This window comes from Antechinus flavipes, chromosome 1, assembly GCF_016432865.1.
Source record: "Antechinus flavipes isolate AdamAnt ecotype Samford, QLD, Australia chromosome 1, AdamAnt_v2, whole genome shotgun sequence".
Lineage (NCBI taxonomy): Eukaryota > Metazoa > Chordata > Mammalia > Dasyuromorphia > Dasyuridae > Antechinus > Antechinus flavipes.
Window position 1 is genome coordinate 657,457,953 of NC_067398.1, and position 23,014 is coordinate 657,480,966.

At 38.2% G+C, this 23,014-nt stretch overlaps 1 protein-coding gene across 1 annotated transcript in view; it reads left to right on the top strand.

Annotated features, from left to right (window-relative positions):
* Positions 1–23,014, top strand: part of LOC127544857 (adhesion G protein-coupled receptor E1-like) — a 57,926-nt gene that overhangs the window by 13,098 nt on the left and 21,814 nt on the right. The window contains exons 5-12 of the mRNA XM_051971725.1: positions 1,669–1,803; positions 3,298–3,453; positions 7,531–7,695; positions 10,060–10,194; positions 14,276–14,431; positions 14,536–14,655; positions 18,268–18,414; positions 21,499–21,584. Coding sequence (XP_051827685.1) covers positions 1,669–1,803; positions 3,298–3,453; positions 7,531–7,695; positions 10,060–10,194; positions 14,276–14,431; positions 14,536–14,655; positions 18,268–18,414; positions 21,499–21,584 — 1,100 coding nt within the window. The remainder of the gene's footprint in view (positions 1–1,668; positions 1,804–3,297; positions 3,454–7,530; positions 7,696–10,059; positions 10,195–14,275; positions 14,432–14,535; positions 14,656–18,267; positions 18,415–21,498; positions 21,585–23,014) is intronic.

The following is a 23,014-nucleotide window of genomic DNA, read 5'->3' on the forward strand; positions in this document are numbered from 1 at the left end:
AACTCTTTCTCATGAATTCATTGGTATAGAAAATTGTTCTCATTGGAGGAACTTCTTTAACCAATGTAGATTGGTTCTTGTGTGGCAATTTACCAGTTCAGAACAGTGGTATCTAAGTCTGATAGAATTGAGACTCATTAAGCCACATGTGAGAATCCCAGCGGCTACATGTTAAATTTGTTCACATATGTACTATTATCTATGTCTTATTGTATTTTTTTATCTATTCTATTTTCCCAAATACATTCTAGGCTATGATTTGTACACCCCTTATCTGAGGGACTGAGAAACAAAGGCACTTGCTCAGAGTCCTTTCACACTGTGCATCAATTGGGATTGACCCCACATCTTCCTGAAGATTTAATTATGTGACCTATAGAACTCAGGGCTTGAGAGAGAATTCTAGCTATTATGGGCAGGTAACAGGAAAGACAGGCTGGTGAAGGTAAAAACAGGAAGGGCTATAGGAGAAGAGAGAAAATAACTTATCCCTTGCCAGAGTAACATTTTGTACAGTTTCTAGGCAGTGATCAACTTTTCTATTATTTATTCCCTTAGAGCACACCCTCCCCACTCCAACTGATTGAAATAAGTTCTTTAGACTCAAAAACACTGGGAAAATGAACTTTTTTATTGACTCTAAATAAAGGAGAGATAGGAATGTTTGGAATTATGAGTGAAGACACTCATGGGAATATAGCACTGAACTATTTTTTTAATTGTGATAGCTAAAAAGTTGCAGATTTTGTCCCCTCCTATTTCCACCACTTCTTAATTAGCATTTCAGTTCTTCTTTTAAAGGTGATGATGGCTTTGAATTCTATATCTGCTGGTATCTCAGTTCTATGGGGAAACTTAAATTAAGAATTTATTATTATTGACTTGTACTCTTTTGTTTCTGGGTTATATTTCCATGATTAGAATATAAGCCTGTACTTTTTATTATTTATCATCAAAATAATTCCTTCCTGAGTGCCAACTATGTGACCAGTTCTGTGCAAGTGTTTGGGAGAGTATCCAGACAAGTGTGAGACATAATTTTCCTACTGAGAGTAATTTCAGTCTACTTGGACATATGGTAGTACTAATTTCAATATAATTATCAGGACATAGTAAGAATTGTGAGAATTGATATAGTACTTAAGATTTGCAGCCCTTTGTAAACACTATCTCATTTGATTCTCACAATAACCCTGGAAGGTAGGTGCTATTATTATCCCCATTTACAGTTGAGAAACTGAGGCTGAGAAAGGTTATACCAATCAGCTGCCTCTCCATCTCAGGGCATTTCACTGCTTGTTCTCTTCTCTGGAATGCTCTCCCTCCTCATCTTTGCTTCCTAGCTTCTCTGACTTACTTCAAGTTCCAGATAAAATCCCATCTTCTACTGAATATTTTCCCTAATCCTCTTCATTTCAACAACTTCTTTCTTTGAATTATATCCTATTGATCCTGAATATAACTGGTCTGTACATATTCGTTTGCATGTTGTCTCCCTAATTAGACTGTAAGCTCCTAAGGGAAGAGTTTTTTTTTTTTTTTTCCTTCTAATGCCAGTGTTTAGTACAGTGCCTGTCACATAATAAGCATTGAATTAATATTTATTGATTTAATGAGGAGTTTCATTATATTACTCACATTCCAGCTGTGATATAATCTTTATTTCAGATCAGGATGAATGTGAAGATGCCACAGTGTGCCCACCATATTCCATCTGTATCAACACCCCAGGAAACTACACTTGTAACTGCAAACGTGGCTTTTTAATGATGAAAAGTAATGATAACAGAATGGAGTGCCAAGGTGAGGAGGGATGGAGGGGATTCTTATAAAATGTTAGTCAAGTTTTAATGTTATGTTAATAAGATCTAGAAATGCAAGAATTTGAACCTGGCTCTATTTAGATGATTGGTTAGCTTCCCTTCCTCTCCTTCTGTCTGTCTGTCTGTCTCTCCCTCTGTCTCTGTCTGTCTCTCTTTGTCTCTCTGTCTGTCTGTCTGTCTCTCCCTCTGTCTGTGTCTCTCTTTCACACTCTCTGTTTCTCTCTCAGTTTGCTGTATGGATCACATCCCTTTTATACTTTCAAACCCCAGACCACTCTGGTAGCATCCTATGAATTCTCCACAGAGGTGTCATTCAGTCCACTAGAGTATTTCCCATTGATTTTTTTAAACTTTTGTTTTTCAGGTAATCACAAAATATTTGAATGCTTATAATAATATAATAATAACATCCTTTATCCCTCATTCCTGTGCAATGATTGACTCATTTTTTTTTAATACACTCTACATTCTTCCATTAGTCTTAGGATAACTTGTAATGTCTATTCCTCTAAGACTGGGATATTTCATGATTGTCAGTCATATTGTATCACTGGGGAGAATATAAGTATAAAACTATGGGTCTTCATGGCAGTGAATACCCTGAACCACAGCATAAGACAAGAGGAAGAAGGATGGATTTGAAGTCATGAGAATTTCTTTTTTTTTAAATTAAAAAAAATTAATCTAATTTTTAAAAAGACTGGATTTTCCAATCTCAGCCAGACTGGCAGTTCAGTTGCTACTCATGGCATCAATATCCCTTTTTAGATATTTCATTTTTGACTTGATCTGGTTTGTCCTTCCTTAGTCAATCAGGTGGTCCCTCTATCTGGGGACTCAACTTATTGGGGCTAGACTTAGTGTGGACACTCAGTCTTCTTAGTTAATTGCAACTCAGAACTCAAAAAATATCTTCCTTACAATTTGGCTCTTCAGAAATAAATGTGCTAGCATAGGAGTCGCTGATTTTCCCCATCACCCAAGATCTCTCAACAGTATCTGGATGACCACTTGTTGGGATATATTATGAAAGGGATTCCCGTTTTGGTCTGGGTTGCATTAGGGAGCCTTTGAGTTCTCTTCCAATTTAGAGATCCTGACTTCTTCTGGGGTTCCCAATACTAACTTTTCAGTAAATGCTTTGATAGATGGCCCAGGGGATAGAGTATTAGTCTAGAGTCAGGGAGACTCATCTTCCTCAGGTTAAATCTGTCTTCAGACACTCATTAGCTGTATGATCCTGGGCAAGTAATTTCCCCTTGTTTGGCTCAGTTTCCTCACTTGTAAAACGACCTGAAGAAGGAAATGGCAAGCCACTTTAGTATCCTTGCCAAGAAAACCCCAAATGGGATCATGAACAATCAGATATTATAGAAATGACTGAAAAACAAAATGCTTTGTTTCCCATTTACAACAATAAGCTTGGCAATCTTGGTCTGGGCAACTCTTTTGACTAAATTCATCTTCTATTTAGATGTGGATGAATGTTCTGAGAATCCCCATCGTTGTGGTCCCAATACCAAATGCACCAACACCATTGGAAGTTATATATGCAGCTGTTTGTCTGGATTCTCTTCTCCCAGTGGAAACTCTTGGATCCCTGGAAAGACAGGGCCTTTCCAATGTACAGGTAACACTCATGGTGCCACTGATGACTTGATCTGGTGCCTAGGATTGTCTCAACTGGCCTTGAAACAGCCTGCCCCTAGAATTATACCTATTGGGGTAGCCCAGGGAGTTATGACTGTACCTGCAGTGTTGGTGTCACCTTTGGGAACTCTCCAGATGAAAATCCCAAGAGCAGTAAGATATGATCTATCTTGCAGCTTTCTTGAGTTCATTTATTTATTCACTTTAAAAATAATGTTTTCTCTCTGGAGTGCCTTCTCTCTGAGAAGCCTCATGAAAGTTTAAAAACAAATGTGGGAGATGGTCCTTGTCTTCAGAGAGGTTGTAAATTAACTGGAAAGAAAAGATATATTTTCTACAATCTCCTTGGAAAAACATGAATTAATGTTCTAAATGTTCTAAAACACCTACTTTGTGTGATTAGAAAAATCTTGATATGTTTTTTCTCTTTGCTTTCAGTTGTAAAATTGATTCAACAATTAATTAATTGATTGAACAATTAATCTTTTTAGCACTTCTTAAATACTGCAAAGGTTAATTCTTTGGGCACCCTCATGGATCCTGCTTAACTGCCAAAAATATAACACAGTTCCCAGGAAGGCATATTCTTGCCCGTGTTGTTGCCTAGCTGCTATTTCCTTTTCCTCCATTTACTGCAGTTTCCTGGTACTGCTCTTGTTTCTTCATGCTCACAAATCTAACTAATGCAGATTATTATGGTATCAAAATGGACTGAAGGAAGTAACATTAATTAAAGGAAATACCGTCCCTCTAAATTCTAGGATTGTATTGTAATAGATTATTCCATGTAAAAAGGTATACTTCTAAATGTTTAACGATCAGCTCTCGGTTCAAAGTAATCCCAACAGATTTTGCCATCTGCATCCAGAAAAAGAACTATGGAGAGTAAATGTAAATCAACACAAACTATGTTCACTTCTTTTTTTTCTGTTTTTTAATTCTCTCCCATGGTTTTTCCCTTTTGTTCTGATTTTTCTCTCCCAACACAATTCATAAAGCAATGTATATTAAAAATTAATTAATTAATTTAGAAAGAAACAAAAAAAGGAAAAAGCAATCAGCTTTCCAAAAAAAGATTGTAGGGATGGCACACATTAACTTTAAACTGTACAATTAATACTTTTGCCATCGTTTTCTTAAGTGTAGACCACCAACAAAATAATTAGTCAAGTCCTGATTTGTAGCATTTGCACTGAAATTTGAACAATTAGTTGTGGTTAGCTACTCTACCTCCAGAATATCTCTGCCTGTAAAACAAAGGAACTGTGGTAGGTGACTTCTCTGGTGTTTACCCGCTGGAGATCCATGATGCTTGCATGATACTGCCAATGCAGATGCCATGATACATAGATATGTCATGGCACATTTGGGCTGCTTGTGGCAGACCATGCCTGATAGTAGCCAGAAGCAGATTAAAATATAGTTGGGAAATATTCAACAAAAAAAATAAAAATAAAATAAAACAGAAAACATTACATTTACAAATTAAGTCAATATGTGGAGAATAGGGATACTTATTGATCCCTATTTTTATCTGAGCTTCATATTACTGCCTTCATAGACAGCTTCCTAAATTGCTGTAGACCTTAACCCTCTCCCCCACCCCCAGTCTATTACTTGGTAGTAAATTACTTGATGATAATGTTCTCTGCCCTTAGCTAGATTAATCCTCAGGAACTTACTAAACCCATCTGAATATCTTCCAGAGTTGGCAGCATCTGCCAAAGCTTGTGGTTTCTTGGTATAGCCTTTGCAAAGCTACGAGTGACCTCTATGTCTTGGAAAGTCATCAGAGAAGGACTTTAGGAAAGGAAGAACATGCATTCCCATGCCCATGTATGAGAGGCTTTTAGGACACCATTTGACTCGTTCCACTCCCACTCAGAATACAACTACAGAAAAAAATCTCTATAACAAAGCTAGGGTATGATTCACATCTAGGGATTTTCCAAAAGGGATTTCCTAAAAGGATTGTAACTGAGATCCTTCTAGGAAAATTCTTCAAAGAGCAGAAAGTAGATAACTCATATGGGAGAGACATTTATTTCATCCATCACAAAAAGATGATTAAAAGACAAAAGTCTCATAAGCACACACTCACAAACATATAAAATATGAAATAGTAATTTCCATTATCCTCTACAAGAAGGCAGAAAGAAGTCTTTCAGGAGACCTTTAGGATTTAATAGGTGTTTCACACTCACCATGGATCTGAAGTATTTGAACAGCAAGTCAAGGTCTATATTTCCTTGTCAGCCAGACATGCATGACTCTCCCCTTTGGCAGAGATTATCTTTTCTTCTCAAAAGGGTTTAGTTGCAGGAAATATTACCTGCCAGGCAACTTACAGTCGATTAGATGACTCTGTATCTCTTGAGCACATGATTTAAATAATACCAGAAACAACTCTCTCAGCACAAAGAAAGAAATACAGAGCAGAAATGGCAGTGAAATATAGTCCCAGACCTACTTAGCTTCTCTTGGGACGGATGAGGGAATAGAGTCAAATGTATTGCCAATCCACACACTGAGAAGGGGAGAAGACAGTGAGAGCAGACCTAGTTTCTTCTTTCAAAGCTCACTAAGTGGACATTCATCTGCAAAAGAGCTCCTGGGGTGTGGATCATAAGGAACCAACCTGAGCCTTCTGTTCCGATATGCCCTTTAAGAAGGGGCCAGAAATTCAATAGGCTAGTGATGGAGAAAGCCATCCACATCCAAAGAGAGGTCTATGGGGACGAAATGTGGATCAAAATATAGGATTTTCAACTTTATTGATGTTGTTGTTTGCTTGCTTATTATTTTCTTCTCATTTTTCCCTTTTTGATCTGATTTTTCTTGTTCATCATGATAAATGTGGAAATATGTTTAGAAGAATTGCATGTTTAATCTATATTGAATTACTTATTGTCTAGAGGAAGGGAGGAAGTAGAGAGGAAGGGAGAAACATTTGGGACTCAAGGTTTTACAAGAGTGAAGGTTGAAAAGTATCTTTGCATATATTTTGAAAAATAATAAAGATATTAATTTGTAAAAAGAAGAGGGAACTGAGGGATGCCTCATAAAGTAATGAATTCTTCATCCCTCAGGAAGTCCTCAAGCATAGGCTAATGCAGCACTTGTCAGGGATGCTTTAAGAGATTCCTGTTCAGGTCCTGTTAGACTCAATGACCTATAAGATTTCCCCCAATTCTGTGATGACATGATTCTAATGAAATAATTACTTCATTATTTTGAGGAAAGTAAACCTCAGTAGGCTTTAAATGATTTTAGAATGTGACTTATAATCATTAAATTTTAATTGTAATGAAATTTGGAATTATAACAATAATAAAAATTAAAAAAAAAGAGAGAGAGAGAGAGAAAGAGAGCCAGAGCACACCTGTCACCTTCTTCGAGATAGGGATTAGAAGGGATTCTTCTTCAGGTTGGACTATAAGTCCATTGATGATCTTTCTGGTTCTGAAATTCTGGGCTTATGTGAAGTCAAGGAAAGTGAATTTGATGAGGGAGGGGACATTGACAATGAGAAGGATCAGCTATGATTTCTCAGAGGAAGGGATTTCTGAGCTGACCCTTAGAGGAACCTGAGTATTCTAAGAATCACAGGTGAGGAAGGGATGATATATTCCAGGCATGGGACTTGTGATTTATTATTATTACCACAAATTTTTTTGTGAAAGCTTTTTATTCTCAAAACATTTGCATGGATGAATTTTCAACATTGACCTTTGCAAAACATTGTGTTCCAAATTTTCCCCTCCTTCCCCCCATTCCCTTCCCTAGGTAGCAAGTAATCCAATATCTATTAAACATGTTAAAATCCAATATATGTATACATAACTATACAATTATTTTGCTGCACAAGAAAAATCAGATCAAAAAGGAAAAAAATGAGAAAGAAAACAAAGTGCAGGCAAACAACAACAAACAGAGTTAAAATGCTATGTTGTGATCCACACTCAGTTCCCACAGTCCTCTCTCTGGTATACTTAAATGTGGAGAGCCCCATGTAACCTACCTGCATCTGAGTGTCTCATGGGTTTCCTGGATCTAGGCCCTCCACTTTTTCCAATATCCAGCAACTGTCTGGACCCCATGACCTTCCCTAATAATTCAAGGTGCATAGATACAGGAAAGGATTACTACTGTTCCTGTAACCCTGGATTTGCACTGGCCTCTGGAGAGCGAATCTTCACTGACTCAAATGAGAAATGTGAAGGCGAGAGATGGTGGAACTGGGAATGGGGGGTAGGTGGGAGTGGATGTAGACCCTTGGTTAACCTAACCCAGATTTATCATGTGGACAAGCCAGGAGATGCTGAGGCTTCATGGGCAGAAACCTACTTCTAAGAGAGACAGACAGGGCCTGGTGGGTGATACAAGCTTGTCTGGGGAGAAGTCAAGTCAAAAGGCATTTATTAAGTAACTACTATGTGCCAGGAACACTACTAAATGCTGAGGATACAAACAAAGGCAAAAATGTGGTCTCTGGTCCACAAAGAGCTCACAGTGTAATGGGAGAGACAACAGCTAAATAAGTAGATACATACAGAGTATTTAGAAGGTATCTCAGAGGTAAGGGCCTTGTGGATGTGAAGCGTGGGGGACAGGAATCTGGTAGAGGAGTTGAGTTTTGGAAGTAGACATTAGGTGGAGATGAGGGAGAACATTGTAGTTACAGAGACCAGCCAGTAAAAAGGCAGAGAATGGGGAGAGTGAGTGCTTTGTATTAGGAAGCTAATGTCAGCAGATACTCGAGTGCATGGAAGGGAGAGTAAAGGATAGGAAAACTGGAAAAGTGGGAAGGCTCCAGGTGGATTGAGAAGGGCTTTAAAAGTCAAACAAAGATGATCTTCTCAGCCCAGAGACGCTCGGGCAGAAAGGCTTCTATGGTTTAGTAGCAGTTGCTGATTCTGGAAGAGTGTCTAAGAAGAGATGGAAAGAAATATGGTCAGCGATTTCAGAGTCTTCCAGGGTCACATGGGAAAGAAGAATTTGAACTGTTCTGATTGGTTCTAGAAGGAAAAAGTAGAAACAGAGGGTGAGAGGCAGGCAGAGAAGGTGCAGAAAGGCAATTTTCAGCTCAGTCTAAGGAGCTCTCCAGCACTGCAGCAGGCTTCTGAGGAGTCCTGAGTTCCCCATTACTTGAGGTTTTCTAGGAGATGCTGGAGTCTTGCTCCGGTCTAGGTCAGATCGGGTGACCTCTAGGCTTTTTCCAACTCAGAGACCCAGGTTCTGGATTTCCTTCTTGGCACCATAGAGAGATAGTAACTTCTCTGTGAATACTTTGATTTCCATATGCAACAATCAGCCCAGCTACCTTGGTGTAAGTTTTGACCAAATTTACCTTTTGTGTTGATGCAGTTGTATTTTCCCAAAGTTTCTATCTTTAGAGTCCCAGTTCCAAGTGGATCAGTATCTGGGCAGGTAAAACTCTACCTATGGTGCCAGCTCAGGAGAAGGTACAGGAGAAACTCAGTCATTATTAGTTTGGAAGTTTCTTGGATTTTATTTATTTATTTATTTATTCAGTAGCTGGGTAATGTAGTAGATAGAACATTGAACCTGAAGTGGAGAAAATCTGAATTCAAATCCTGCTTATAACACTTAACTTGGTTTGGGACTATGAGAACAACCTCTTTCAGCCTCAATCTTCATATCTGTAATATTGGAATAATAATACTATATATTTCACAAAATTGACGTGAGGATCAAATTAGAAAACATGTATTATGTTCTTTGCAAGCCTTAAAGTACTCTATAAATGCCTATTATTATAATTATTACTGCTATATATCAATTCTATTGTGGGTAACTTGGAGAAATTGTGAGAGTTGGAGAAACTGTCTACATTTCACCGTGTTGTTGTTTATATGACCCAGAAGTCTCTTATTATTTATCATCAAAATGATTCCTACCTGAGTGCCAACTATGTGACCAGTTGTGTGCAAGTGTTTGGGAGAGTATCCAGACAAGTGTGAGAGATAATTTTCGTACTGAGAGGAATTTCAGTCTACTTGGACATATGGTAGTACTAATTTCAATATAATTATCAGGACATAGTAAGAATTGTGAGAATTGATATAGCACTTAAGATTTGCAAAGCCCTTTGTAAACACTGTCTCATTTGATTCTCACAATAACCCTGGAAGGTAGGTGCTATTATTATCTCCATTTACAGTTGAGAAACTGAGGCTGAGAAAGGTTATACCAATCAGCTGCCTCTCCATCTCAGGGCATTTCACTGCCTGTTCTCTTATCTGGAATGCTCTCCCTACTTCAAGTTCCAGATAAAATCCCATCTTCTACTGAATACTTTCCCTAATCCTCTTCATTTCAACAACTTCTTTCTTTGAATTATATCCTATTGATCCTGAATATAACTGGTCTGTACATATTCATTTTGCGTGTTGTCTCCCTAATTAGACTGTGAGCTTCTAAGGGAAGAGTTTTTTTTTCCTCCTATCTTCAGTGTTTAGTACAGTGCCTGTCACACAATAAGCATTGAATTAATATTTATTGATTCAATGAGGGGTTTCATTATACTACTCATATTCCAGCTGTGATATAATCTTTATTCCAGATCAGGATGAGTGTGCAGATTCCATGATGTGCCCACCATATTCCATCTGTATCAACATCCCAGGAAACTACACTTGTGACTGCAAACGTGGTTTTTTAATGATGAAAAGTAATGATAACAGAATGGAGTGCCAAGGTGAGGAGGGATGGAGGGGATTCCTATAAAATGTTTGTCTAGTTTTAATATTATGTTAACAAGATCTTAACATGTTAATAAGATCTAGAAATGCAAGAATTTGAAACTGGCTCTATTTAGATGATTGGTTAGTTTCCCTTCCTCTCCATCTGTCTGTCTGTCTGTCTCTTCCTCGGTCTGTGTCTCTCTTTCCCACTCTCTGTTTTTCTCTCAGTTTGCTGTATGGATCACATCCCTTTTGTACTTTCAAACCCCAGATCACTCTGGTAGCATCCTATGAATTCTCCACAAAGGTGTCATTCAGTCCACTAGAGAATTTCCCATTGATTTTTTTAAACTTTTGTTTTTCAGGTAATCACAAAATATTTGAATGCTTATAATAATATAATATAATAATAACATCCTTTATCCCTCATTCCTGTGCAATGATTGACTCATTTTTTTTTTTTAATACACTCTACATTCTTCCATTAGTCTTAGGATAACTTATAATGTGAATTCCTCTCAGACTGGGATGTTTCATGATTGTCAGTCATATTGTATCACTAAGGAGAATATAAGTATAAAAGTATGGGTCTTCATGGCAGTGAATACCCTGAGTCACAGCATGAGACAAGAGGAAAAAGGATGGATTTGAAGTCAGGAGAATTTCTTTTTCTTTTTAAATTAAAAAAAATTAATCTAATTTTTAAAAAGACTGGAGTTTCCAATCCCAGCCAGACTGGAAGTTCAGTTGCAACTCATGGGGTCAATGTCCCTTTTTAATGGCCCAGGAACTTCGAGATGATTCATTTTTTATTTGATCTGGTTTGTCCCTCCTTAGTCAATCAGGTGGTCCCTCTATCTGGGCACTCAACTTATTGGTGCAAGACTTAGTGTGAACACTCAGTCTTCTTAGTTAATTGCAACTCAGAATTCCTGAACTTGAGATCCACTAGCTTCCACCCCTCTGGCAGATTATGTGGGATTATAAATCTGAGTCACTGCCCTCAACTGTCCTGAATTCTAATCCTTGCTCTGCCACTTTGTGTCTAATATTGTGCCTCAGTTTTCTACTTGTAAAATGAAGTGGTTGTACTCAATAACTTTCAAAGTCCTTTCTAATTTTAAAACTATGATCCTAGGATCACTGAAAATGCTGCACCATTTCTGCAAAGGTTCTCCTCTTTTGCTCAGTTTCAGTTAATGTAAGTTAAATGTAATGGTAGATTAACTCCAAGGTCATCCCTCTATTCACGATCAGACTGCCTTTTTAATATGTAAAATGTGCATTCTTGCTTCACTTTGTTTTTCCAGTGTGGATGATTATGCTTAATTCTTTTGAATGATCATGGGTGTGCTTGAGAAAACTCTAATGTTGGAGAACAAAATTCCATTGTCATCAAAATGAACTATCAGTTAGTAGATTGAATTTCAATGGTGTCTGACTTTGTGTGAGCCCATTTGGGGTCTTCTTGGCAAAGATAGTGGAGTGATTTACCCTTTCCTTCTCCAGCACATTTTTCAGATGAATAAACAAAAGCACCTGACTGATTTGGCTTACTAAGGCCATTTGCTTTGTCTTTGTTACAAAGCAGATTCTCCTTGAAAAATCTGGAGCACATTCTTTCAAAAATAGATGCCATGTCCACGGGGATAAAGGAAATGAACTTGAAGTGCAGTGGTGGGAAAGTACTTATTGATGCAATATATGTGGCTAAGGCAACTCTTAACTTCAGGAGTCTGTAGTGTGTGGGTTTCTCAGCTGGGCATCTCTTCATATGTTGTGGTGGTTCCAATGAACATCCTGGGTGTGTGGGATATAGTAACCACTAACACAATCAATCAGGAGTCTGTGTTTAAGTGCAGAAAAAAGTTTATTTTTTTCTCAGGAGAAAGGGTGCACAGTCTCTGAAACACAAAGCATGGTTTGAAACAGAGACACACATACATAAGCAAGGGACAGTTCCATAATGCAAGCTCCCTTCCCCAATCCCTTGGTTTCTTTCCCCAGTGGCTGGGATTTCCAATGGGCCCTTCCTAAAAATGTGAGGCACGAAAATCTGAAGGTATCAAACACTTAATAGAGCAGTGTTTCCCAGTCAGTCCAGTCCCTGCTCCCAAGGAGATTCCATTCTAGAGGGGAAGATAACAGTGGAAAGCTAGGAGCAAAGAACAAAGGATTCCTTTCCAATCTCAGAATGCCATCCCTGATTGTGAAATTCAGTCCCTGACTCTAAGGAGTTTACAATCTTTTAGTGGAGATAACTTGTATTGTGAATGTCCCTGTGGGTTTCCAATTCAAGTCTCATTTCTCCAATTCATTCTTCATAAGTGTAGAAACCAAACAAATGCCCATCTATTTCTCACACTGACTTTGCCCTTTGATGAGCCCAAGCCCAGAGCTGATCCTTAGCTGGGGCTCTGCTGTGTTCTTCTAGAAAGACCTTTAGCCCAGGATCAACAAAATCCTATTAAGGCTTGGATTCTGAGGGTTATCACTTATATGGAGATCACTTGGCTGGTTAAAGTGCCAGATATTAAGGTCCTTTTTCAATTAAATTGCCAGGTATTCAAACACTACTACAGAGATCTCAACCCTGATGGACAGGTCACCTATTCTATGAGCAGAGCAAAATTGCAGTAGTTTAAAAGGAAAGTGTGATGTGCACTTTTAAACACATCTACTCCAAATGTTCCTATGCATTATCTGTGGTCGATGTGTGGTAGAGCCTTCCAAGGTCCTATTGGTCTGATCAATCACAATTGGACATGCTGTACTTTGACTCCACCATAGTGATGCTATTTGGGTTTTTTTAAGATAAAGGACAATGACTAACCAAATACCAGTAAGTAGAACATAGGAGAATTGAACTTTAGACTTTTCTCTTGACAAATCTTCCTGCTTTGGGGCTAGGTCTCCTTGGTGATTGAGCTCCCCCTAACATGGGGTAATCATCCAGAATCTGTTCCCAATCTTTATCTCTGCAGGTTAGAGTATAATCAGGCAATGACCATTTGTCTGATAATCACCAGTGTTTCCATTAAGAACAAACAAACAAAATTCCAAGATTTTCCTATTAGTGTATGCAGAAAAACATACAGAGAGAGAGAGATTCTTATGTTCAACAACCATCTTTCTCTTTCCTTTCCTTTCTCTCTCTCTCTCTCTCTCTCTCTCTCTCTCTCTCTCTCTCTCTCTCTGTTTCTCTCTTTCCCTGCCTTTTCTCTTTCTCTGCTCCTGTCTCTTTCTCACTCTCTCTATGTGTCTCTGCTTCTCTATTTCTGCCTCTCTCTTCTTCTCTTTCTTTCTTTCCAGTTCCTCTCTCTTTTCATGAAAATGAGTTCTTCAAAGCCTCACATCCTGTATAAAGTATGAAAAGATTCACTCACATGACAAGAATTTCTGTCTTTAGTAAATTTGAAATATAGTTGGAATTGGAGGTATGTTTATACCTTTGTAATGTGCCCATTATGGCCTGCAAATTGACTTTAGTCTTAAAGGGCACACATTTACTTAAAAACAAAACAAAACAAAACAAAAAAACTTCCTTACAATTTGGCTCTCCAGAAATGAATGTGCTAGCACAAGAGTCACTGATTTCTCCATCACCCAAGATCTCTCAACAGTATCTGGATGACCACTTGTTGGGAAATATGAAAGGGATTCCTGCTTTGGTCTAGATTACATTAGGGAACTTTTGAGGTCTCTTTCAATTTAGAGATCCTGACTTATTCTGGGGTTTCCAACACTAACTTTTCAGCAAATGCTCTGATAGATGACAGTGGACACAGAATTAGTCTAGAGTCAGGAAGACTCATCTTCTTCAGGTTAAATCTGATCTCAGATACTCATTAACTGTATGATCTTGGGCAAGTCACTTCCCCTTATTTGGCTCAGTTTCCTCATCTATAGAGCAACCTAAGAAGGAAATGGCAAGCTACTTTAGTATCTTTGCCAAGAAAACCTGAAATGGGATCATGAACAATCAGATATTACAGAAATGACTGAAAAACAAAATGCTTTGTTTCCCATTTACAACAATAACCTTGGCAACCTTGGTCTGGGCAACTCTTTTGACCAAATTCACCTTCTACTTAGATGTGGATGAATGTTCTGAGAATCCCCATCGTTGTGGTCCCAATACCAAATGCACCAATACCATTGGAAGTTATACCTGCAGCTGTTTGTCTGGATTCTCTTCTCCCAGTGGAAACTCTTGGAAGCCTGGTAGGACAGGGTCTTTCCAATGTACAGGTAACACTCATGGTACCACTTATGACCTGATCTGGTGTCTAGGATTATCTCATCTGGCTTGGTGTTTAGTGACTTATTGCAAACATATCCTCCCTGCACTGCAGATATCAATGAGTGTCTCAGTGAAACAGCTTGCCCCCAGCATTATACCTGTTGGAATACTCCAGGAAGTTTTGATTGTACCTGCGGAGCTGGATTCACTTTTATTAACTCTCAATGTGAAGGTACCAATAACATTAAGTTATGATCTATTTTGCAGCTTTCTTGAATTCATTTGTTCAGCCATTGTAAAAATAATGTTTTGTTTTCTAAGTCTCTCCTTTCTGAAAGGTTGCCTGAAAGTATACAAACAAATGTGGGAGATGATCCTTGTCTTCAGAGAGATTGTAATCTAATTAGAAAGACAAGATTTGTTTTCTACAATATACTTGGAAGAACATGAATTAAGAAAATAAAAACTTCAAGGTTCTGGGATTATGTTGGATTATATCTGCATATTCATTTCTCTCTTTGCTTTCAGAAGTTATAATAATAATTCAACAATTAATTCTCTTTTTAGCACTCCAAAGGTTAACTCTTTGTATATCCTCATGGATCCTGCTTGAATGACAGAAATATAACACCAGCCAGCAGCAGGGCACATTCCCGTCTTCAGTAAACAATTAACACTTTCTCTATCACTTTGTTATGTCTAGACAATCAACAGAGGAATTATTTAAGTCCTAATTTGTAGTATTTTCACTAAAAATTGAACAATTTGCTCTGGTTAGTGAGTCTAAGTTGCTTCCAGAATCCACCTGCATATCAAATAAAGGGATGGGAATAGGCAATTTCTCCAATATTTACCAGGTAGAAAATCCATGATGTTTGGATAATACTTCAGTGCAGATGCCATAAAATAAAAGTGTTAATTATGGTATATGTGGGCTACTTGTGGCACAATACTCCTGATTGTAGTCAGAAGCAGATACAAATGTAACTGGAAAATATTCAACAAAACAAATACACAATAACATATACAAAACATTACTTAGAAAACACTACAAAATCAACATGCAGGAATTCCTTTTGGCTTCCCTTTTTATTTGAGCTGATATTTCTAACTTAATAGACATCTTCCTGCACTGATGTGGACTCCCCTCCCTGCCCCTAAATCTAGTTTTTCTCTGCACTTAGCTAAACTAATCCACAGGAGTTTGCCAAATCCATATGAACATCTTTCCTGGTTGACAGGATCTGCCAAAACTTGTGATCTCTTGGTATAGCCTTTGCAAAGCTAAGAGTGACCTCCATGCCTTGAAAAGTCACCAGAGAAGCACCTTAAGAAAGGAAGGGTATGCATTCCCATGACAGAAAAAAAAAAAAAAAACCTTTCATAGTATGACATCTTTTATATGAGAAACTAGGTAAGGTGAAACGGTAAATGATACTACCCAACAAAAATCCCAAAGATGTTACGAGGTGGATGGTTCAGCACTAAGGTATCAGGGAAGGGAAAGAGCAAAATCTCAGTGGGTTGAAGGTGGTCATTTGGTGAAGATAAGAGTTGAGAGGGATCTCAAAGAGGAGCCTCTGTGATAGACTGAGCAGGAGACATAGTCAGATCCCAAGGCTCCATCTTACTAACTGTAACTTTGGACACATCCAGTGTCTCTAAGTTTCAGTTTTCTTATTTGGTATGTGGAGATAATAATAGTTGTGATATCAACCTCACAGGTAAGAACAAGTGATTATGGGATCATCATTTTAGAGTAGCAAGTTTTTTTTTTTATATTTTAACATTTTTATTTTCTTCAGTTACATGTTGAGTTCCAGATTCTCTCCCTTTCTCCCCAAATCCCTCCATTATGTGAAGTTGAGCAAAACATTTCCATAAAAGTCATGTTGCAAAAGAAAACATATCGCCTATCCCCCAAAACACCCAAACATTGAAAAAAATAAAGTTAAAAAAAGGATGCTTTAACCTGTATTCAGATACAATCAGCTCTTTCTCTGAGCATGGATAGCTGAGAATAGCGAAGTCATTCACAACTGATCATCCCACAACTTTGCTATTACTCTGTACACATTAAATTTCATTTTGCTTGAGCTCATGGAGGAATTTCCAGGTTTTTCTGAGAGTATCCTGCTCATCATTTCTCATAGAACAATAATTATCCACCATAATCACATAGCACAATTTATTCAGCCATTCCCCAGTTGATGGGCATCCCTGAATTTTTAATTTTTTGTCCTGAAAAAAGAGTAGGCAGGGGATTTTAGAAGTCATTTGATCCTATATTTCCTTTCCTATTCTTCCCCATGCAGAAACTACAACACAGAGTGATGTGTGATTTGCTCAAGATAGTACAGGTAATGATGGAGTCAGGATTTAAACCCAGTTCCTGTTTTCCTCTTCAGGGCTCTTCCCACTATACCATGCTCAGTTCAGGTATAAAAAGTGCTTTGTAAATCAAAACAATTATTGAAGAATGAAGAGAAAGGGAACAAAAGAGAGAGGGCATCCTAGGTAGAGAAAGTCCAGTTTCAATTATGTGTCCAAATTGTCATAATACTTATACTGATGACTACATAATACTAATTATTATTTTAAATTAACATTAAAACAAATTAACATTAAAAAAGAAAAAAAATTTTTTGAGAGGCAGTATGGTGTAATGTTGCTGCTACACATTGGTTGGGTGATCCCTGGACATGTATACCATAGGCAATTTTCTAAGACTTTGGAGCAATTGCTAATTATTATTAGCGGAAGTTTCCTGTCTGGGAGTTTCACATATCAATTGAAGCATAGGTTTAGATTCTCTTCTTCCTCGTTAGATACTTAACATTAAACATGAAAAAAAAAAATCTATCCTGTACCTCGAATGGTATAGAAAATTCTTTGCATTGAAGAAATTCCTTTAACCAATATAGATTTGGTTTTTATTGTCAACTTATAATTTTGGAACAGTGAGGTCTAAGTTAGATAGAAATGAGAGTCATTAAGCCATGTGTGAGGATCCCTACAGCTGCATGTTAACTTTGTTTACACATGTACTGTTATCCATATTTTATTGTATTTTTTTTTATCTATTCTAGTCACAATTTCCCAAGTACATTTTAAATGTAATTGGGCTGCACTCTGGAGTGTTCCACCTGTGATTTTTGACACTTCTTCTCTGAGAGGTAAAAGTACTTGCTCAGAGTCCTCTCACAGCATGCACCAAGACTGACCCATGGTCTTCCTGAAGATTCAGTTCTGTTAACTATAAAACCTAGAACTTGAGAGAGAATTCTAGTTATTATAGACAGGGAAGCAGGAAGGACAGGCTCTGGTGAGAGAAAAAGGGGGGAGGGTGTAGGAGAAGAGAGAAGATAAAGAACTTATCCCCTGACAGAGTCACATTCTGTATAGTCTCTAGGTAGTGATCATTTACTAACTCTTCTATTATTTATTCCCTTAGAGTACCCCCTCCTCAACCACACTGGCAGAAAGAATTTTGTTTGGCTCAAAACAGCTGGAAGAATGAGCTATTTTATTGACTCTAAATAGAAGAGAGATAGGAACAATTTCACAAGTAAAATATTTCCCAAAATATCCCTTTCCCTCCTCCCAGAGAGCCATCCCTTATAACAAAGTATAAAAGAGGAAAAAAGAAAAAGAAAAAACCACTACATTGGTAAAACTATCCAAAAATAATGTCAACCAAATCTGATGTTATTTGAGGAGTCTGATCATATTTCCCCTACTCTGGACTTGGAGGTACATGGAGATTGTCTTGCTTTGGGGTTCCAGGGGCTTGGTTGCAATGATCAATTTGTGGAATGATGACATTTTCTTCTTCAATCCCCAGATGTGGATGAATGTATGGATGTCACAGCTTGTCCAGCACATGCTATGTGTACCAACACACCAGGAAACTATTCCTGCACCTGCAACCTTGGCTATAAGTCCAGCACTTCAGAAGTGAGCTTCCGAAACCAGGGAACACAGTGCAAAAGTGAGTAAAGGCATTCCTGTGAATCTGTCTGGGATCTTCAGCAAAGTAGGGCAGGGAATTTGGACCTTGAGGACTCTTTAGCCAGGAGTGATGAAAGCAGAAAGGAAAACCATGATCTTAGTCCACAAAAAAGATGATATTTGGATGAGGTAAAAGATACCTTATCCATCCACTTGTGGAACACCAGAACTAGAGAATGGCCTGGGGGCTTCATTCAGAGGCTGGGCTGCAGCATAAAAGCAAGTGAGCATCTCTTCTGTTCTGGTTATGCCATTTTGGGAAGAGCAAGGATAAAGGAGAGAAAAAAAGCTCTAATCCACATTCAAAAAGAGACTGACATTTCCACTTTGGGGCAGAACAGTAGATGATGGCTTCTCTATTTTTTTATCTCCGGAATGGATATTGGGCTAGAATTACATCTGTTATAAATTTGATATTTGCATTTAAGAGGTGCACTTTTATTGTTTAATAATAGCTTTTTATTCTCAAAATATATGCAAAAATAGCTTTCAACATTTACCCTTACAAAACCTTATATTTCAAATTTTTTCTCCCTCCTTTTCCTTACCCCTTTCCCCTAGACAGCAAGTAATCCATTATATATTAAACATGTGCAATTCTTCTAAATATATTTTCCCATTTATCATGCTGCACAAGAAAAATCAGATCAAAAAGGAAAAAAAGAGAGAAAGAAAACAAAAAGTAAACAAACAACAACAAAAAGGTGAAAATCCTATGTGATGATCCGCATTCATTGCCCATAGTCCTCTCTCGGGATGCAGATGACTCTTTTCATCACAAGTTTATTGGAATTGGCCTGAATAATTTTGTTTTAAAGAGCCATGTCTGTCAGAATTGATCATCGAATGCACTTTTAACAGCTCAAGGTGAAAATGACTTTTCTTTATTTCTCTAAAGTGAAAGATAAGAGTGAGCTTATTATTAACCAAATTAGACAGTTCTCTCCCACCAAATGCTTATTACACAAAATATAATTAAAACTAGTGAAAAAGATTTAACTAAGCAAGCAGCAATATAGAAATGTGGAAAAATTATGCAGAATAAATAGACTCTGTTAGTATTGAAGTAAAACCTCAGTTCAGTCAAGGAGGGAACAATATCACCAGAGATACCTCTCTTAGCAGCCTCTGGGAATGTAGAGAGATGTTGGGGAGGAGGAAGAGTTGACTTTCTCCATAGGTCTACAACTCCAGGGTTTTCCCTTTACCTATTCCAAATTTTGCATCTTTCCTCTCCCAGTCTGGGTTTTGTTTTTTTTTTTTTTTCAAACTCTAAGTTTTCTTCTTTTCTAAATGCAAAGTTTTGTCTCCCACCTGTGTGGAACATCTCATGCTCAGAAGTATCTCAATCACTCAGTGTCATATCTCTTATTCATACTATGCATAGCATTCAGTGTCACAGGACTATCCTTCAGGAAGCCACCAAACCTAGCCTGGACAGATTGTTTACAGCCAAAACTCCTTTCAAGTATGATTTCATTAGATTGCTGCTGATATTCCCTTCAATTCTGAAACGCTAGATTTCTGTGGATCTCTAATATGCTGCGGCAATCAGTGAATGATTAATGCTGAATTAGTGATCTGAACAGAAAGTGAGGAAGGACCTGAAAGGAGGGAGATATTTTTTGAGATGGTGTGATCAGGGAAAGTATCCTAGAATAAGGGACCTGGAGGAGGGAGATTCTGATTCTAGAAACAAAGTGCTTTGATTAAAATGGCCAAATGAAGTAAACAGAGTAAGGAAGACTGATATAAGCAAATACTTCCAAAGAGGAAAGGGATCATGTCTTCAAATTCATCTGAGCTATTGTGTTTTTAGTTGGTTGTTTTCCCATTTCTCCTTTCTATGACCACCGTTCCTAGTTCCAGAAGTTGGAAGTTAGATTTCTCCTAAGTTAATTAGCATTTATTAGGCACCTACTATGTGTCAGACACTGTGTTAAATGTTGAAGATAGAAAGGAAAAAAAAAATTCCCTGTCCTCAAGGAGCTTACACTCTAATATTCTCATTTAGACAATGTGTAAATAATTAGGTACATACAACATTTATGTAGAATATATGTAAGGTAGTCTGAGAAGTCCTAACCTTGAAGGGAAAAAAAATACGATTCTAAGAAGTAGACGTGATAAGAGAGTGTGTTTAATATAGGAAGGATAGTTTAGAGGGGAGATATGGAATAATGAGTCTCCCTAAAAGCTAATAATTCAGTTTATTCATTAACAAATAGGGAATGAAGAGGAGTAAATTCCTATAAACTATAAAAATGATTATGAAGATATGTTGGGCCCAAATTTTGGTTCATTGAACACTAGGCTGAGGACTTCATATTTTACTGCATCCTAAAAGCAACAGGGAGTCACTGAAGGTTTTTGAGAAGGGGAATCACATGGCCAGATCTATTTTGAAAAAGACTTTTCTGGCTATCAGGTAAAAGAACAATAATGGCAATTCCCATGTATACAATAACTCTGGGTTTGCAAAATGCTTTCATTAAAATGACCAAATGAAGTAGATAGAATAAGAATTATCTTACATCAACAGTCAATAAACATGTACTAAGCACCTACTTTGTGTTAAGCATTAGAAATGCAACTAAGAAAAAAGATGGTCCCTGCCTTCAAGGAGCTTACAATCTAATCAGAGAAGACATTATACAAAAAAATATGAAAAGTGGGGAGGGGGGAGGGGCGTTCCAGAGGGTACATGGCACAGGGACCCTAGATATTTACAGAGGTGAAAGTGAGCCAGACAACTGGCTGGAAATTCTGAACCCTCTAGGATTCAACTATAGCATTCTTTCCCCAATACCAATCTAGAACACAGACGTGATAGGTGGACTGAGGAGTGTGGGTAGGGACAGTCATGGACCAGATCCTCTCCTGAGACAATGAGATGTCTAACCACATGGAGAGAGGCATACAATTCCTCTCTTTCCCCTCCTTGCCCACCCACACCCCATGGTAACCCTCACTTCTCCTGTACCTTGACCTGACTGATGCTTTGGGACTCTTAATTAAACTTCACCTTGCTGAAGCATAAACATACTTATTTGGGGCCTCCTAGGGACTCTTGTCAAGTGCAAAGAAGACTTGGATCAGGAACAGGTGCAGCATTGCCACAGCAACTCAACTGTCCCTGGGCTCCCAGAATATGTAAGTGATGATTTTCCTAAAAAGTGATTTAAAAGTCTTTCCTTTGTGATCAGAAGCAAAAACCCCCTTGGATATGGAGGGAAGGAGAAAGAGCAGGACCTGGCCCTAAATGAAGGTTTTCTCTGGAAGATGGAAATAGATCTATGAGGCAGAGAGGCAGTTCTAGGTGTTCAGTGGGTAAAGTCTTGCTTCACTCTTTGTGACTCCATGGATCAGAATATCCCAGTTTGGCAGAGCCTGGAGTGGATTGTCCTTTCTTGTTCCAGTGGATCAAGGCAAACAGGCGAAGTGACTGTCGAACAAGTGTCTGAGGTTGGATTTGAACTCGGTTCTTCCTGACTCCAGGCTCAGTGCTCTACCTCCTGAGCCATCCAGTTGCTGCCAAAAGCCCTGAGTTGAGTGCCTGGTTTTCTACCACTCTTAGTCAGTAGATAAAAAGAAGGAGAATAGTATTTAACTTGGGACATTGCATTATAGTGGTTAAAGTGAGAATTTTAGAATGAAGACAAGCAAAAGACTTGGGTAAGATGGCAAAGAAATCCCCCTGTAGGGATTAATGAGGCTTGGCTAGTTTCCCATGATGCTTTTAGGTTGTTGTTTCTCTGTATTGTGGGTGTTTCTGGGTAACTCTTGCTAGTGATGGTGCCAGAAGCTGCCTAAGGATTAGGCACAAAATATATTGAAGGACTGGCCACATGCTCAACAACATTTTCATCCTTGACATCTTCTGTAACCTTTCTTATTCCTGTGGCTAGTCTTGGGTCAAAGGTTGTGGGACCTGAAATCTCTGGTTATTAGAGCCTAAAGAATGGCAAGCCAAGTTGTCTATTGGTCACTTTATTGGGCACTTGCTGTGTGCCACATGCTGTGCTAGGCTCTAAGATATAAAGAAAGGCCAAAAAATTCAGTCTTGCCCTCAAGAAGCTTACATTCCCATGGGGGACAATGAGAAAAACAACTATGTTGTCTACAAGACATGTACAGACTAAAGGGAGGTAATCTCAGAGAGACTGCAATAGCGGTGTGATGGAAGGGGGACTACAAGACAGTTGTTTGGGCTTCTTAGTAATGTAATGGGTCAGTTTCAAGGACCAATAGTCCATGGCAGCTCTTGGGGCAGGGTTGATGACCACCATTGCAAAAGTAACTGTGTAACTTCCTCAGGGAAGCTTATGGAGTTGCTTACGATTTGTACAAGTCGTCCCTCTTAGGGTCCCATTTACATAGTTTTACTGGTTTGGAGAGTTTTACATGTTTGCTAAATGGTAAAGGTCCAGCTTTCATCAGATAGTGAGCTTTGACTTCTTTATATGATGTTTTCTCTTCTGCCATCTTTCTCCAAAGTCTCATCATCTTTGGTGAGGTGATCTCTGGCTCTCCAGGGCAATTCCAAGGAAAGGCAGCTAGGATTTGAATCCAAGACCTCT